Source organism: Ceratotherium simum, chromosome 20 (assembly GCF_057802395.1).
Source record: "Ceratotherium simum simum isolate JZ-2026a chromosome 20, ASM5780239v1, whole genome shotgun sequence".
Classification (NCBI taxonomy): Eukaryota; Metazoa; Chordata; class Mammalia; order Perissodactyla; family Rhinocerotidae; genus Ceratotherium; species Ceratotherium simum.
This window is the reverse complement of record NC_141919.1, coordinates 22,323,849-22,342,620: the sequence shown is the minus strand read 5'-3', so window position 1 is coordinate 22,342,620 and position 18,772 is coordinate 22,323,849. Positions and strand designations below refer to the sequence as shown.

Genomic DNA, 18,772 nt, shown 5'->3' with positions numbered 1-18,772 from the left:
CCTCATGTCCTTCATCTATAAAACGGGTTTATGGGCATGAAATGGTGTCAGGTATGTGAGGACCTAAGTGAGCGGCTGCCACGGGGGAGGGCTGCTCAGTCAGTGTTGCCTGCCTTTCCTAGAGGGAAGTAGGGGTTACAGCCCATCGGAAGGCACTCATCCCATGTGACCCCGTCACTGCAGATGGGGAGGCGCGGGAGATTGAGAGTGCACAGCATTGTGGGGGCAGGGGGGCGCACCCCAGGGCAGACAAGGAGCAGTGGCTGGGCCTTCCTGCTGTCCCCTGAGCCACCTCTACCTCCCCTTGTTGGGCCTGTGTGGCTGCCTCCCTCGAGGAAGGCACAGTGGCTCTTTTTCCTCCTCCTGAGGCCAGATGTGGGAAGGGAGGGGAGCTAGATTGGAGCTATGGGCTTGGGAAGGTGTCCAATCTCACATCTGACACCTGGAAGCAGGTTCTGAGGACCTACTGAACACACTAGAACTCAGGTGGGGGTGGGAGTCCCCAGATCAGACCGTAGGCTGGTCTTTAGTGCTTGGTTCACATTACACTGGCTTCAACCTCCTTCAGGCCCTGGGCTCCTGTCCTGAAGAGTCCTGAGCCCTGGGTTTCCAATGATCGTATCACATTTGCTAATTCGGTATCAGCCCCAGCAACCCTCGGGCATGGTGCCCCCTTCCCACAGGGAGAGGAAAAAGTGAAAAAAAAAAAAAAAAAGTGAGTGAAAGGAAAAGCACTGAGGACCAAGAGCTTGTTGGAGGGAGTTGGGGAGTGGAGCAAGAGAGGGGGACAGAATCACACTGTAACAAAAATGGATTTTTTTTTCTCTTTAGAATCATTGCAGAGGGGATGGAGAGGGGGAAGAGCTGTGTGTGTGTGTGTGTGTGTGTGTGTGTGTGTGTAAGCTGCTCTGCTTGGCTCTCAGTTTCTGTCTAGCATCCTTGGCCCACTAACCCAGGTCTCTGTGACCCTGGAAAAGTGACAAAAGTCACTCATATGTCCCCATAGTCGACCTGCTTCTGAGCCACCCCTCATGATCTTGAAGGCTTTGTTTTCCCACCAAATATTCAGATCTCTTTCTACCTCCTGTGTCGGTTCTCACCTACACTATACACATTTGTTCTCCGTTGGCCACTTGAGCAAATTCCCTCTCCCTCATCTTCACAGACTTAACTCCAGCTTATAACACCACCGCCCAACCCCGTTTTCTGACTCTCTGACCACGTGTGCAGTGGACCTTCTCTGGGGGTATCTGAAACTGCTTCTCTTAAAGGCAGTGTGTGACTGGTGTCATTGTGTACTACTATATTTTGTTTAAATATAAAAATAAATTTAAAAATCACTTAGTCTTTATAGGAATAGTTATAGGAAAGTTCAGGTAATATTATGGACTGAATGTATCTGTCCCCCAAAATTCATATACTGAAGCCCTAAACAACCCCCCCCACCATTTGACGGTATTTAGAGGAGGAGTTTAGGTTTAAATTAGGCCACGATGGGATAAGTGCACTTGTAAGAAGAAATACCAGAGAGCTTTCTTCCTCTTCCTCTCTGCTGTGTGAGGATACAGTGAGAAGGTGGCCGTTTACAAGCCAGTAGGAGGGTCTCCCCTGGAACTGAATCTGCTGGCACCTTAATCCTGGCCTTCCCAGCCTCTGCACTGTGCGAAATCAATGTCTGTTGTTCAAGCCACTCAGTCTGTGGCATTTCATTGTAGCAGTCCAAGCTGACTAAGAAATATAAGAAGAAGAAATTGGCACAGGTTGCAGTGTCTAAAATGGTTTGGGTGCTTTGGGGGGGGCAGTGGAGGGAAAAAGAATGCTGTAGCTCTCCATCTTGCCTTCTGAAACTGTGAGGTACTTTTTCTTATCTCAGCAAAAGGCAGGAAGGGATTGAGGTCCCAACTTGGCAACCATCTGAAGAGCCCAGGACTGGCAGGAGAAGCATCAGCTACAGCAGGTCAGCCTGCCAGGTTCTTTATGGCTGTATCCGGTTCCGCCACAGCTGAGGCAGAAAGGCCATTGCCCAGCAGCGGGACCTGGCTCAGTGCACCTGGCAAGGGTACATTTCCGCTATTAGCAATCAGCATCGGAAGGCTCACTATCTTCACCTTGGAAATCGGGGCTTATCGACCAACACTCCAAGTCTGCTGAGAAGCTGGAGCTCACTCCAGGGAAAACCTGAGAGCTGTTCAACCCCAGACATTTTCCACTCCTGCACCACCTTGGCTGTCTGGGAGCTGGGGGGCAGGGGGGGATACACGGGTGCAAACAACTTGATAAAATAGTTAGTCTAGTCATTAAAAAGCTATTACTTTAATGGACTTGAGAAGAAATTAAGCAATGGGGAAAGGAAGGTTTCCTCACCTGGTTGTACTGAGGGTGTAATTTACAGACCATCACATTCACTCATTTTAAATGTACAGTTTGATGAGTTTTAGTGGATTTATACAGTTATGCAACCTTCGCAATCGCTCTCACTACCTTTGGTCTATGTGAAATAAAGTGGAAGGAAAGTCAACCTCTAGTTGCACCCAGAGATGAAATAGTGAGCAGCAGCGTTGTTTTGCCTGTAGCCTTGTCCCACTTGTACTGGGACTTCACCCTTGCACATGTGTAGCACGGTGCCTGGCACAAAGTACGGGCTCAGTAAGTATTTGCTGAGTGAATGAATGAACTGACATCTATAGTCAGTTCAGCAGTGCAGCAGTTTGAGCACGTTTGCTGTTTTGCAGGGAGGAAAGGAAAGGAAAAGAGGTGAGTGACAACAGGCATGGCCTGAAGGATAAAGCCACTGGGGGGGCGGGCGTGGGAAGGAGGAGGAGAAAATGTTTGAGGGAGGCAATCAAGCAACCTCTACAGCGTTATAGCCTCTACTCAAGTTTGGTCCCATCCAGCAGCATCAGCATCACCTGGGTGCCTGTTAGAAATGCAGCGTCTCAGGCCCACCCCAGACACACAAAATCAGAATGTGTATTTTGACAAGATCCCCAGGTCATTTGTTTGCACAGGGAAGTTTGAGAAGCACTGTTAGATATTCTTGTGGCTTTCCTAGAACAATGGGGCAGCCCAACTGGCACTGGGGAAGGTGGGATGATAGCCTGCTTTCCCATGGGAATCACCATTAGAAGGGCCGGAGAACATTTTAAACGGTGAATTTGATTTTGAAAATCAGGCAGTTTTGCAGGCCATCTGGGGAGAAAGAGAACGTCACCATCCAAAGTCTAACGCATGACTTATTTAAAGGACCATCCCTGGAAAACCCCTTTCCTTTTATATATCTTGCCTGGAACAGTTTTACTCAGCCCTAGTTCTCTTTGTAGTCACTTGTCCTGGGGCTGGAGCTAATTAAAAATGTGCGTTCAATAGGGATTTTATAAGTACATTTTAACTAAGAAACAAAAGTCACGGCTTCTCTTAACAAGCTTCCTTTTACATTTAAATTCTACTCAGAGCTCCGTTTACCAGTACCACTGTCTTTCCACCTCGTCCTAGCATGCTCAACGAGAACACGCTGCTCTTGCCAACTCAGAGGAGCCCAGAGGCATCATGGACATGCTTGCCTCTGAGTCTTGTCATGTTGGTCACTTGACCAGTAATGGCTCCCTCTTCCCGCTACCCCCTTTCTTCCACCTATATATTCAAGACAAGGTTTAAGTGATGTTTTCTACAAAGTCTTCCCCAGCCGTTCCAGCCTGTAACTGACTGTTCTTTTCTGAACTCTATAGCCCTGTATTTACTTCACTCTTAACAGTTCTTGGCCCATGCTGCATTGTGTTATTATGTAGCCACGCAGATATGTATCCTGTTGTCAGGAGGAGGAATACCCAGCTCCTGTACTCCCACAACTAATATCATACCTGGGTCATAGTGCATGCTCATTAAACATTTCATAGATCCTTTCCAGAGAGGCCCGGGCCACTTCCTACTTCAGGGGCCTTCGACCATAACTAATTTTAAATGAAGATATGTGGAAAGTAAATAGATCATAAAAATTCCTCTGATATTTTTGTAGCCTTTTGATCTATGAAAATGCACTGCTTACTGAAGAAAATCTAGCTTTTGTGTAATGTCAGAATTGCTATCAAATACAGGAAATGATTCAAATACCAAAACATTAATAAATATAACCTCTGTGTCTGCATGTATGTGTGCATATGCCCACACACTCATACACAGCCACACACACACACCCTATTACCAAGCAGCTGTGATTCACTGCAGGACCAAGTGTGTCTCCTCTGTACACAGCAAATTTGCATACATCTCATCAAAGCCTGTGAAGAAGGAGGTATCTCTAACCCCACCCAACACTAGCATCCCGATGAGTTTTCACTGAATTTAGCAAACTTGAACTTGCAGCCTCCTTTATGCCCATCTGCCAAGTAAGGATATTCTTACACTTTATATGCTGCTCCAAGGTTCTGGATGAAAAGAAATATTGGCACACATTTTTCTGATGTCCTCTCTTATGAGTGAAATGCCATCACATCCTTTATAATCATTCTTTTTAGGGCCACAGGAGACCCAACATAGCTGTCTGTATACTGCAACAGCTTGCAAGACATTGCCCAAAGACTGGCTTCCTATCCAGGCTGGACAGGCTGCTCTTGGAGCCAGTTCCTTTGCAGAATTCAGGAGCAGAGATGAAGCTTGTCTGACAGTGGGAAGTGCCATAGAGATAATGCCTTTGAAAAAGCCCAGTTTTAGAATCTTGCCTTTATCTCCCGATGTCTATCTTCACATTTCTAAAAATAAGTTACTGCATGATATGGGAAATTATGAAGACTGCCGATGCCAAGAACCTCTCAGACTCTAACACGTCAGTGGACCATCAACATGGATGGAAGCATGGGCTATTTAAAGTCAGAAGACCTGGGTTTGAACTCAACTCTGCTACTAACCAGCTGTGTGACCTTAAGTAAAATCATCTCCCATCTCTGAACCTCTGTTGCCTCTTTTGTAAGATGAGGATGGTGATAATACCTGTTTTACAACGTGATTGTGAGGCACGTGGGAGATGATAGACACGAAAGCACTCGACAGTTGAAGCGTGAGTTACGTGTTAGTACTGTAAGTAGTACTGCTCTACTGCAGTGGTTCTCAAACTCGAACGTGCATCAGAATCCCCTGGAGGCCTTGTGGAAACACAGGTTGCTGGGCCCACCTCTGGAGATTCTGATTCAGTAGGTCTGGTTGGTGCCTGAGAATCTGCCTTCCTAGCAAATTTCGCAGGTGATGCTGAAGCTGCTGCTCTGGGGACCACACTTTGAGAAGCACAGGTCTACTGAATTCCCAGCCATTTTCCTCCTTACCGCATTATGAACTCCTTAAAACATAATCGCAACTTGTTGTGATGTCGATAGAGTTTGGGGTCAGCTGGAATTTCGGCCAAAAACACTTGGGCTACCTCCAGTGGTCCCTGATGGAAAAAGTAAAAAACAATACTGATGTTGGAAAAAAATCAAATCACTCGAGAGAAAATGCCTTTGAACATTTAATTTTGTAGTTAGTTTGACCAGAACAAAAAATCAAGGAAGGTCTTGAATATCTCAGAAAAGCTTTGATTCCTTAGAGGAGTCTGCAGTTTCAGGAGAATACTCAGAAGTATAAATGTATTTTTTAATCAAATACTAATAATAAGGTTTCCTTCATATAGAAAGGTAACTACTACATCACAGGGTATGTGCTTTGAGTTGCTTTTATAAAAATGGGGATTGTCTTGATCCATCCATTCATATTCACTTCTCTAGTTGCTTGAGTGGTGAGCACCATTTTGTGTAATTGCTGGCTTGAACCAGAGATAAGAGATATGCATAGTACATATGTAGTCCATGGTTGTGGGCTTATAAAGTCTTCCATTTTCACCAAAGGACTGGCACTTACTAAAGCAAAAGCTTCCTAACATTTTCTAATATTGGAAATATAACAGTTGTTTCTCCTCTCTGCTATTTCTGTTCCCTTGATGTTAAGTGGACACAGAATTTTTGCAGGGGAGTCCAATTGTGCTGATTGAGGAAAGAGTCACAATACTCATTGAGTTTTTGACTGTGGAGATGTGGACAAGAGCAGATCTAGATCTGAAATTAAGGAGGCACACTGGACAGAGAATACTAAGCTAATACTCTTTCCATCTGAGACTGGTTTATTTCCAAGCTGAACTTGGGAGTTAGGATTCTAATGGGTCTGAGAAGGTCCACTCTGGTCTTAAGTGGTCCAAGAAGCCTGGTCCTAGGTCACTCCTAGTTAGCAAGGCTGCTGGCATGCTGGCTTCATTGGTGACTGACCCAGCAGATGGATGTTCTAGACCCTCTCCCCTGTCTCCTACAGGCATCCTTAGATTAGTCTCAAGCCCTGCAATGACTCTGCCTAAATTGGACATGACCAAGAACTCTTCAACAGGACCCCAGATCTGGATCATATTGCTAGGTTTGATCCTAAGTGAAGACTTCTCCAAGAAAACGGTACTCCTTAGACATGGTCCACTCATCTCCAGGATTTCTTTTCTACCTTGGGTTGCTACATGAAGCAGAAGAGTCCTCCTCAAAGTCTTCTAAATTTCACAATGTTCAGTCTAAATTTAGGAACATCATTTGTATGTTGATCAGACTGCTCATCAACAGGAAGGAGGATGCAGACATATAATGAAAATCTAAATAACAAGAACCAGAGGAGCTGCCCACCAGTTGGTTTTGCTCACCTGATTTACAGTAGCTCCGACGGAGCCCTGTAGCACCATCTGAAGCATCTTGGCATCAGGGGGCTCCTGGTTAATGGCAACTGCTAACTGCAGGGTCTTCTTTTTCATATCTTCAATGGCAACTTCGATCGGTGTCAAAACAAACTGAACATAAGACATAAATGTAGGGAAATTATTATTTGGTCTTACAAGCCATGGACAAACCTGGAGCTATGATGAAGAGGGCACCTGGATTTGAAGAAGCAGCTAAGGAGGCTTTCAGAGTAATAAAATTATCTGGACAGGTTAAGAGGAAGGAAGGGCCTAACATTTCTTGAGTACTTGTGTCCCAGGACTTTATATACATTTATCACTTACTCCTTTAAACAACCTCTGTATTCTCTCCATTTTATAGTCAAAGAGGGAATTTGTAAGGTTAAGTAAGTGCCACAAAATGACACAAGTAGTAAGTGGGGAGGTCAGAATTTGATCAGAATGATGTCTACATTCAAAATCCATGTTCTTTCTACACTGTTAGGTTTCCTTTCCTATTACTGAACAAGTTACTTGACTTATAATTGGGAAAGCATCCAAGATTTTCTTCCCCACCATAACACAAGATTTTGGCATCATGTGTGCCTTCTCCAACTCACCGTAAAGTGAATTCCTAGTAAACAGAATTATCTTAACAGTCAATCTGCTAGTTGCTAAATTCTGCTTATTTGGAGTCTTCCTGAATGTTATGGGTGGAGTCATGTCCCCTCAAAATTCATCTACTGAAGTCTTAATCCCCAGTACCCCAGAATGTGACCTTATTTGAGACAGGGTCTTCATAGATGTAACCATGTTAAAAGGAGGTTGTTAGGATGGGCCCTAATCCAACTTGACCTATGTCCCTATTAGAAGAGGAAATTTGGACACAGAGACATGCATAGAGGGAAGACGATGTGAAGCGACATAGGGAGAAGGTGGCCATCTACATGCCAAGGAGAGAGGCCTGGAACAGATCCTTCCTTCACTTACAGCCCTCAGAAGGAACCCACTGTGCCAACACCTTGATTTTTGACTTCTGGCCTCTAGAACTGTGAGACAATAAATTTCTGTTGTCTAAGCCACCAAGTCTATGGTACTTTGTATGGCAGCCCTAGCAAATTAACACACTGAGGTTCTCAGGGAACTACAAACAGGCAAGAAAAATTTGTGAGGACTCTTACTGGGACCATGAGTTTATTTCTGTGCTATGCCTACATGTCCTAGTGTTCAAAAGTCCAAAACAATAAGAAATAGAGCAGATGCCTTTTATACCAGTCTCCTCTTAACTGAGTCACTATTCAGGCTTTCTCTTCCCTCTGTGAACCCCACTCTCTGATGTGGTTGCTGAATACTCTAGTTGGTGGGCTTCTCTCCAGTAAGCTTGGTCACTTCTGCTCCTGCCTGATGAGGTGTGTATTCATCACAGTTTATCTGTGTTTGTTCATCAACTTGATTATGCCTGTTATACTTGTTATTTTAATGACCTAATCTAACTAAACAATGCATAAACTGATGAAGGATGGGTGTGGAAAGAACAAGAGTTGTTTCAATGAAAACCATGCTGAATGCTTGGGCAAGACATGAAAGTGAGTTGCTATAAGGATTCCTGTCATATTAGGTGTGCGCAAGACAACTGTAAAAGGCTAGGGGCAAAACATAATAAAAATCTGCAAGGATTCTGCTCTCATATTGTTTAATAAGGATCTTTAAGCTCTCATTCTGCTTTATAGAAACCCAAACTGAATATCACGGACAGTGCATTATGGGTGGGGTTTATACGGGAAAGACGATGCTGAATTGTGATCAGCCAACCTAAAATCGCAGAGAAGGCTGTGCCCCTATATAAAATGAATGACAAATAAATGTACACGTATGGGTTTTAAAGTAAAATAAAATATTTATGGTATGTCTAATTTTGAGCGATTCTGTGGCTTGAGACACTTTCTTGATCAGTCCCATTACAATGGATTAGAAGTCTTCTACTCTACACAGAACCAGAGAAGGGAAAGGGATCTTTCCTGTCAATGCATAGAGGAGGAAACTGACTAAAAATAAGTGACTTGTACAAAGCCACAGGAGGAAGCTGGGACTAGAAGTCAGCTTGTCTCCTTGTCTACCTTGCACAGTGCCCTCCCTCCAGCTCACCACCAACACCAACTCATTGGAGCTGCTCGTTGGCTCTTCCTGTCTCTAATAATTAACGACACAACTATGCCTGAATCACCTGTAAGCTTTTAAGTATAGAAAAAGTCAATATAAAATAAAAATTAAAATATGTATTTCATAGAACTTATCATTAACATATAAATGTTAAATATTATAATTATGTAAATGTATTTATATTAAAGATATAACTAAAATATAAAATATTTAAATATAAAGTAGCACTATAAAATACGTAGCTGCCTAAACGGGATTCCTGGCACCACGAGGGTGAGAGGACAACCCCCATTATCATATTTCAAGTGTGGCCCTTCTAGATTTTCACTCCAGTCTGCACAAAGGAGCACGAAGGAGGTTTGTGTGTCATCCTGGAAGGTTACGCAGGCCCACTTGTTCAACGGCGGCCTCAGTCCAGAGCCCATTCCCCCCGGGGCCATTACCTCCTCCTTCTGGATGACGCTGATCCTGGTCTTGATGTAGGGGAAGGCGTGCATGGTGGTCAGGACGGTGTTCCGCCGGTACTGCTCATGCAATTCTCCCCGAGGCCGCCCCTCCAGGGTGAAAGGGGTGGTGTACATGAACCTCCGTAGATTGAAATTCTTCTCAAAGTAGGTTACCCTGTCTTTCATCTCATACTCATCAAAGTAGGGCTCCACAAAAGTGATCTGTATGTAGGCCTGAAGGGGAAAAGGTAGGGGAAGGAAGAGATGAGCTATTCTGCAAACAACCACCCAGGATGCACAGGAGGGGCATGCTGGAACCCGCACACAGCACCCCCCACTGAGTTCACAAAAGCCACAGAAGCTGAGAGCATCAGGCGAGACTTCAGCCATCCGCCATCCCTCCTCTCCACCCCAGGCAGGGAAAGGACTGCGAGAAGGAGAGGGGAGTGTGTCTGTGTGAAGTCAGGTCCACAAGCAGCCCCTCCCAGCAGAGCTAATGACGCAACTGAAACTTGGCATGAAAGTTTGCAAACTGCAATTCAGAAGAGACAAATTTTCCTTTTCAGAACAACCATGACCACTGCGCTCTTATTAGAATGGCCACACTAAAGAAAACTGACAACAGCAAGTGCTGACAAGGATGGAGAGCAGCTGGAACTTTCATACATGGATGGTGGGAGGGCAAATGGGACACCACTTGACAAAACAGCCTGGCAGTTTCTCATACAGTGAAATTCCACTGACTATTTGACCTGGTGATCCCACTCCGATGTGTGTACTCAAGAGGAATAAAAGCTTACGTTCACACAAAAGCCTGTACACAAATGTCTATAGCAGCATTATTCCTCATAGACAAAAACTAGACACAACCCTAATGTCCCTCAAGTGGGGAATGGATAAACAAATGATGGTAGATCCATACAACAGAAGACTACTCAGCAATCAAAAGCAATAACTAACAAATGCATTGTGCTAAGTGAAAGAAGCCAGACTCAAAAGGCTGTAAGACTGCATTTATTTACTGTATGATTCTATTTACATGACAGTCTGGAAAAGGCAAAACTACTGAGACAGAATGCAGATCAGTGACTAGCAGAGGCTGGAAGTAGAGGGAGGGAATGACGACAAAGGGGCATGGGGAAATATTCTGGGGTGATGGAACTCTTCTATATCTTGGTTGCAGTGGTGGTTATATGTGTGTTCGTCAAAACTCATAGAACTAAACACCAAAAAACTTGATTTTACTGCATGTACCTCATTAAAAAATGCACACACACACAAACACACTATGAAGAAGGACACTTATCAAGAAAGAAGGCCTCTATAAAAAAAAAAGAATGACAATGACCATAGACTCTGCAGCACCCACCCACTGAAATGGATGGGTGAGGTCACCGCCCTCAGACCATAAAGCACTGTTTAGTGTGATGAAATCTGGTTGTAATTCGGGGTTCAGATTCTCATTTAAAACTCTCACAGCCTACCGTGGGCATTATAAAAGAGGGGAAAAGAGCACCCTGTGTCAGGTATGTCACTGGCACTCTACACAGCTGTGCACAGATCATTGTGGGCACACAGACAATCCTATCTTTCAGGGACCTCGAACATTTCTGTCTGAAGCTTAGCTCAGCTCTTACCAGTTATTGCTGCAAGCCTAGACTAGGGAATGTGTCTCAAGTGAGCAAGTCTTCTGAAATATGTGGGAAAACAATCTCTTAAATTTGGCCAATTCCTCCCTTACGTGCATCATCTTCTTAATGTCCTGGAGGACAGAACTGACAGAAGAGTTTGGACTCTTCCTTTTACAGGCCTGCCAGGCGGCCACTGCTCCTCGGCCCCCCAACCCTCAATAAGACCTCGAACTTGCATTATTTGAGCAGTGTGGAAAGCTCTCTCATGGATATATCTGTCTATGAGGCGGGCTGAGCAGGAATGCATCCCCCTGTGGTATAATAAAGAATGTATCTCGTCTTTGTTTCCTGGCACAGAGCTTCAAAACCTCTTGGAATTTCCTGAGTGATATGAGTCTCTTTGTGACTCTAATGAGGTGACTCATGCTTGTTGGGTCCCTAGATAGCTTCAGGATGGGGGGCTGGTCACCAAAAAGCCCAATCATGTGATTAGAGGGTTGGGACTCTGGGCTAGCCTGACCTCCAGGGAGAGGAAGGGGGCTGGAGACTTAAGTTCAATAATGCGGTTGATGATTTCATCAATCACGCCGACCTGGATTGATTCAACTCTGGACACTGAGGCTCAGTGGAGCTTCCTGGTAGGTGAACGTACTGACCTGACAGGAGGGTGACATGCCTGGATTCCACAAAGAGATGGCACAGAAGCTCTGGGCTCCTTCCCAGTCCTTGCCCTATGTGTACCCTTTATCATAAAACTGTAATTGTCAGTACAGCACTTTTCTGAGCTCTGTGAGTCATTCTAGTGAGTTACATAACCGGAGGGGTGCTGTGGGAACCCTCAAATTTGTAGCCATCTGGTCAGAAGTGTGGGTGGCCTGGGGGCCCCACTTGAGGCTGGTGTCTGAAGAGAGGGCAGTCTGTGGACGACTGGGCCTGTAGCTTGTGGAGTGTGACACTAACTCTGGGTGCTGAGTGTCAGAATTGTATTGCAGTACACCCAGCTGCGGCTGAGACAGAAGACACTCTCATGTGAAAAGTGAGGACACTGAAGGCCAAGCCCTTTCCACCATTCCCCCAACAGCACAGTGACCCTGCTCTTGGCTGGAAGGAATACCTGCAGCCTAAAGAAGGTGCCACCAAATGCCGTCAGTGAGAAGTCTGCCTCTTTCAACATGTTTTACATTGAGAGTTTAAAGCTTTTATAGAAAGGCAGTAAAGAGCAGTGATGAAGGGTTTGAGGATGACAAGCGTCATTTGAGTACTGGCTTTGGCACTTGCATGACCTTGGAAAGTTGCTTAACCTTTCTATACCTCAGTTTTCTCATCCGTAAAATAGGAATAACACCACCGACTTCAAAGGGCTGTTGAAGGATGAAATGAAATGATGTATGTAAAGGGCTTAAAGCAGTGCCAGGCACACATTTGGTGTTTAATAAATGGTAGCTCCGATTATGATTCTTGCCTTTGAGTATGGTTTCCTTAAGATCTAACCAAACAGTAGTGGAAGCCTAGACAAAAAAGTCTGGCTGCATTTAAATGACTTAGAGAGCCCAGAGAGAGGAGGTCATCTTATGTTCTTGGGGTAGAACAAAGGGAATCAGAGCCTGATGGTTACTTTTTACGAATTTCCCCATACCTTGTTTGGATCCAGCTTGGTTTTGTCCACAGGAGCAGAGTCTTTTATCACCTCCACAAATTCCGCACCAAAACACTGACCATAAAATCCCTAGGCAAGAGGAACCTACTGATTATAAAGGTTATTTTAATATAATGCAACACTGTATCTCAGAGGTGGAATAAGTTTGGAACAAGTGTAAGGGAGAATTTGCTCATTAATTATTGAAAGTTCCTCTGAGTTCATGAGGCAAGGTCAGCATTTCCTGAGACAAAAATAAAAATATAAGGAAGTCCAGCATTGCAAACTGATATATGCTTCCCTATAATATGGATGCTGCCTCTAATTCAACCAACTCATCATATTTCCTGAAGCAACTCCAGGGGTGTGGCACTATTTACTTCTTGCCTTTTCTACCCTAGGAACTTGGAGGTCACCAGGCTTCCCACAATGTAAGAAACCACAGTGTACAAGAAGACAAAATATACACTTCTAGTCCTAAGTAGGGGGAACAATAGCGGGGAACCAAGTGACCTGGGGTCAATTGCTAGTTCTTCTTCTCATGAACTGAATGACTTTGGGCAAGTCACCCAACCACTCTGGGCCATGGTTCTTTGAGTCAAGTAAGGATTAATGTCTCTTGTCTCATTTGGCATGGATGGATAGTATAAGAAGCAATTTGGCAACAAAAGTGTTTTAAGTTTTACAGCCATGAAAGGGCATAAATTCAAAGCAATAGCACGAAAGCATAAGGAGTGAATCTCTGGTTAATTATTGTCAGCAGTTTGGGGGACCCCAGTTATTCAGCCTGAGAGGGTTTTGTTTTGGGGGCATCCCTTGACTTTCCTCCTGAGTTCTTAGTGCTTGGCCTTTTCAATGTCTGTGTCATTTTTTCTCATTTTTCTCTATGCTGTTTCCCTTTTTCTCCAAGAACATGCTGCTCTCTTCTGCTACATTAGATCAAATGTAAACAGTAGGCTGGATTGGGGCTGCCAGCCATGGGATGGGACACTGACTCTGATTATCCACAGAGGAATGTTCCTTGGATCAGCAGGAAGAGCTTGCTGTGCCACAGGCCAGGGCGTGCCTGTAGAGCATCTCCGTGTCAGAAGTGGGATGTGTTGTCCAGTGACAGCAAAACGATAGTCACAGCACTTTCTAGGGTATTTGGTAGTTTGGCCAGATTACTTCAAAGTCAAGATGATAACCTTCAAGCTGAAAAACTATTACTAAAATTTGGAAAGGGTTATAAGAAAGCACATGACATTGACTGACTTTTGGATAGTCTTGGAAATAAATATTCACCATATAAATGTACAAACTTTGATAAGTATACACAGAATCTTAAGGTAAAACTATCCAAATCTTGCTTTACCTCATGATCTCACCTAATACCTTCATATTATAAATGCAGTGTGGAAAAATTTATATAGAGATCAATGATAAATCCACGACACTTTTGGTTTTTTGGTAATGACCCACCCTAACTTGTTTTTGTAAAGTATATAATGTCAAGCACACAGAATCACTTTTCTTACCTCTAGTCTATGAGAGATCTCAGGAAGCTTGGTAATTGCAGGTTCTTTGTAAACAAATTCCTGCTCATCTAAATCTCCAAATTTGGATCCATAGAAACCAACTCGGAAGTAAGTTCCAAACATTCTCTTATGACCCTGATGAACAAAATAAGAAAACCTCTCCATAGTTATGTAATTCATGAGGATCATTGGGTTGCAAAGGGCAGGAGTCTTTTATTGCTTTGTTATAAGGCGTTTATTCCTATGGCTAATATAAACAGAAATCACTCCTTTAAAAAATTTAGTGTATATGCAATAAGCTTTGGAAATAATAACAAAAGAAATTCCATGAAAGATTTCTAGGACTTCTTTTAAGTCTCTGTAAGATTCTCACAATTCCTGGTTGTAAAGTAATTCAAGCTGCCTTCTTTCTCAGTCTGAATTCTGGTCCTGTCTATTCCCAGCACTTTTCCGTTTGGTAGGTGAGAGCTACAGCAATGATGTGCTCAAGGCAAATCACTCTCTAGAGAGGAAGGAGGGCCAAGCATCCCTGGGACAGGGTCACCTGCTGCCAGGTAATAGGACCTTTTGGCCGGGACCCCCAGCTACCTTGCTAATGATGCTGTCAAAGGCCTTCTGCAGCTTGTCGTGAGTGGACGTCAGCTTCCGGAAGTCTCGATGCGCTTCCAGGAGGGGGATGACCAGCTTGTAGACCTCATTGACCGTCTCGTACAATCCTCCCTTGGAAAGAGGAGGAGGAAATCAAAGAGAATTTAATCCACTGGAAACCTAGGAAGAGCAATCAGAGTTCACTGTGTGCTGGAGAATGGATTCATTATTGGCATCACAATATTTTACAGAGCAGAAGTAATGTCTGAGCTTCTTTGGGATGGTTGTAGCACTCAAAATGAACTAGACATGGTAAATGTCCCATGTGATGATGTTAAGTAGGGAAAAGGGTTTTCACGGAGAAAAAACAAGACAGGAGATTGGCAGCAGGGACTAAGAACAATTCAGGCAGGCAGCTGTGGCATATTGAATATCATCAGGGGACTCCCCTGTAGCCAGATGTTCAATGTACGCCTGAAAGGAGTTAGTAGGATTCTAACTGTTCATTTTCTCAAATTTTAGGAAAAATAGAAGTATATTGGACTTTTGCTGAATCCTGAAATGGAAAGCCAAAAAAAAAAAAAAAGAGAGAGAGAGAGAAGATAGTTAAAACAATAATTAAAATACATAGAAGTTGTAGGGTGGAAACTTGGAAATGAAAAGTAGACAACAAGGAAAAATAGGATGAAAACAAAATTGGATCAGCTAAAAATAGTGAAGTAGTAAATATTTACTTGGCTTAAAATTGGAGGGAGGAGGGAGATTATTAAAATAAAAAGGGACAAGAGACTTGCTCCTCTGCCCTGAATCTCACTGACTTAATTTATATATTTTTTCTCTTATTAGGAGTGTTTAGACCCAGATTACGTTAATGAAGGGAGTCTCAGTGGTTTCTGCTCCCAATCTTCTCTGAGCTGGTCCCGGTCTGTGATGACCTGAGGATTACTCACTTGTTAGGAAGGAAGATGCTGTCTATTTATTCCTCCCTCTCCTCCCAGTGGTTCCTCCCCAATATTTTCCCCTATGAGAGGGAAAATGAGGAAATAAAAACAGGTCTCATCATTTATTGTGTAACCCTGGGCAAGCCATTTCACCTCTCTGTGGCTTAGTTTCCACCCCTATTAAATGGAAATAATACTGCGAAACTGCCGCCCAGCCAATGAGCATGGAGTTGGAAACCAGAATATTGCCGTGATGAAAGGCTTTCTCATCTCCCTCGGAGAGCTGATGTAATTTGCATACAGCAAAGTCATCCTGGCCCTTCCCCTGCCCTGCATAGCCCTGCACGTGTCATCTGAAGTGGGGCTGGCTTGGCCATGTCATCTGAAGTGGGGCTGGCTTGGCCGTTAAGACCAGCATTCACAGCACTGGGAGATCAGCCTGAAGTCAGAGGCCCAGGGACCTGCTGTGGTCACTGACCGTGCTGAAGAGCTCTGCAGCCTGCTCTAGGAGGCCCACCAGACCGCTCTCGGTGAAGTACCGGCCGGAGCACACACCATCCTCGTCAGGGGACAGGGTGTCGTCGGAGACTGCTGACTCCTCCAGCACGTTGGAAGAAATATTCTGAAAGAGACCACAGTATAAGCCTGGAGAACAGGGGAACCAGACTAACAAAATGCACCATGAGGACCCAAATATGGGGATGAGGATGAGGATGCGGATGAGGAAGCCCACGTTCAAAGATCCTTACCAAGCCTGTGATTACACAAGGTCTGTAATTCCCCCCAGAAGAGGCTCTGGGTGCCATTCATTTTGAAAGGATGCACTGAGCAACTGGTCTTCAATATTCACAGCTTTCTTTTCTTTTTAACCATTAGGAGATATATAAAGGACACTTACCTCATTGTAACAACAATTGAATTACTTTAGTGAAATGACCTAAGGGACATCCAGCAGGGGTCATGGTTTTTAAAAGGCAAAGGCCAATTAACAGTTCATCAGACTCCTTGTTGCTACTACGGACTGCACTTGCAGATGAATAGCCGTATTACATGACAATAGCACGTGAGAATGTCTTCTTAGTGGAAATTGTTATGGCCATGCAGCACTTACTGTTTTTTTCCCCAAACATTTTGTTTCTTTCTACATACTTTTTCTTTACATAAACCACAGTGTTTAACGTCTCTAGCAGAGAATGCAGTGACCAGGGCCAGGGCTAGGGGGAACCAAGTGAGATACCCAGGGCACAAAATTTAGGGAGGCACTCACTCTCAGGGTCCTTTAAGTGGTGATGCTGAATGTGAGTGCTTCCTTAAATTCTGTGCCTTAAGCGCCTCACTTGTCTCACCCCAGCTCTGGCCCTGGCAGTGACTTCATACTCTTGACAGGTCAAGAGTCATTTTCTTTGACCTGTTTCATAGCTGTGGAAGAAATGCATATGGAGCATAAAAGAAACGGGAAACCTTCCTAGCATAGGGATTGCAAACAGGTAGCACACATGCCACTCTTTCCTACTCCTGCACTCATGGCAGGCATAACCAATCAATTATAGCATTCTTTCCCATAACGCTTGGATATAGTCTCCAAATTCTTAGCACAGTACTCCAGTCAGCCACTACCAATTGACCAGAGTTGGCTTGTGAAGTAAAAGCTGTCTGCCTTCTGGCCTGGCTAGCAAGATCAAGTGAATCAACCTTAGCAATCAAGGAAGAGAGAGTTGTCACAGTCCTATATCTTTACATCCAATACTGTAAAGTAGTTTTAGGAATATAGGAGGCTCTCAGAATCTTTTGTAGCCAGTGTTTCTCCTAAACCTAGTCTTTCTATTATGATGTTTCTGAATTGGAGATAACAGAAGGTCTAAGAGCTTCAATTGAAAGAATCTAATAACCCAAGGAACAAATACTATTAGAATTGTATGCAATTTTCTACATGAGGTGGAACAGATTTGAAGTGATGTGGCCTCATTAGCTGTAGTCAGGGGAAAAAGATTCTGGGGAAACTTTCCTGGCTTCAGAATTAGGGAGGTGAAATTAACAGCAGTATCTGAGAATGTATCCATATCTACATTTGTGGAATAAATATTGCACTCTGGGGCATAGAATTTCAACGATCTCAGTTCCTTGGAATTCGATGGCCTTAAAGTTATTTTCCTTGCACTGATTTATCTCCAGTTTATAATTCTTTTCCAAAAATTCAATATTATTGGAGCAGAACAAGGTTGAAAACTAGAGCACACAGCATTTAAGAAATCAACAATGGACATCTGTTGTTAATGCTGCCCAGAATTCCTTCATCCTTCTATTAAGTAAGGCCTCCTGGGGAACCATCCATAACTCCAGGTGTGGACCTCAACTCTGGCCCAGCTAATCAGAGCATTCCATTTCTCTGGCCATTACGATCAGTTCAGGGATGAGCACATGACCCCGTCAGAACCAATAAGATGCACAAGACTTTCTCCGAAACTGCTAGAAATGAGGCATCTCCCTATTCTTCTGGACTTGAACCTAGGAAGATATAAACCTAAATATTTCTCAACGAGTGTGGGAAGCCTGTGAAGAATGAAGCTAACGTAACAGCAAGCAGAGACAGGAAGTGGCAATGACACTGAGGTCTGACGACACTGTTTGGGCCCCCAGGTCCAGTTTGGCAGGTGCTACTCTAGGCTCACCTCCCTCATGCCAGCTGATCAAGTCCACTTTTACCTGAGGTCAGTCTGGGTTAGGTATTCTGTCACTTGCAAGCATACATTTCCAAAAAGACTTCGTACGTTTCACTTGAGAGAGAAGAGAACTGGCTCATAAACATCTACATAATTTGGCTTCTCTTCTGTAGCTGAGCATGCCTAACTCACCATGTTCTGTGTATCAGGCAGACCTCACACTTCACAGTCCCTTCTGCCTTCCCCTTCCCCTTCCTTGTCCTTCTGAGCTTTCCACAACCCCCAGGCTGGGTCACACTGCGAACACTCACAGCATCTTGTGCTTCTTTATTACAGCCTGTACCATAATTGTAATTGAATAAGGAATGGAATAATTAGTTATACGATGTCGCTCTCTCTGGCTAGAATGGAAAGTTCAAGAGGACAGAATAAGTCCTCAATAAATATCACCTAAAAGAATGAATAGGGCCGGCCCCGTGGCTTA

The 18,772-nt window shown here is 44.0% G+C and overlaps 1 protein-coding gene across 3 annotated transcripts in view; it reads right to left on the bottom strand.

Moving 5' to 3' along the window:
- Positions 1-18,772, bottom strand: part of DOCK8 (dedicator of cytokinesis 8) — a 204,188-nt gene that overhangs the window by 6,231 nt on the left and 179,185 nt on the right. For all 3 annotated transcript variants that reach the window (XM_087444522.1, XM_087444521.1, XM_087444523.1), the window contains 7 exons: positions 16,107-16,250; positions 14,688-14,819; positions 14,100-14,234; positions 12,583-12,672; positions 9,313-9,549; positions 6,698-6,841; positions 5,313-5,419 (listed from right to left, as the gene is read on the bottom strand). In XM_087444522.1, coding sequence (XP_087300648.1) covers positions 5,313-5,419; positions 6,698-6,841; positions 9,313-9,549; positions 12,583-12,672; positions 14,100-14,234; positions 14,688-14,819; positions 16,107-16,250 — 989 coding nt within the window. The remainder of the gene's footprint in view (positions 1-5,312; positions 5,420-6,697; positions 6,842-9,312; positions 9,550-12,582; positions 12,673-14,099; positions 14,235-14,687; positions 14,820-16,106; positions 16,251-18,772) is intronic.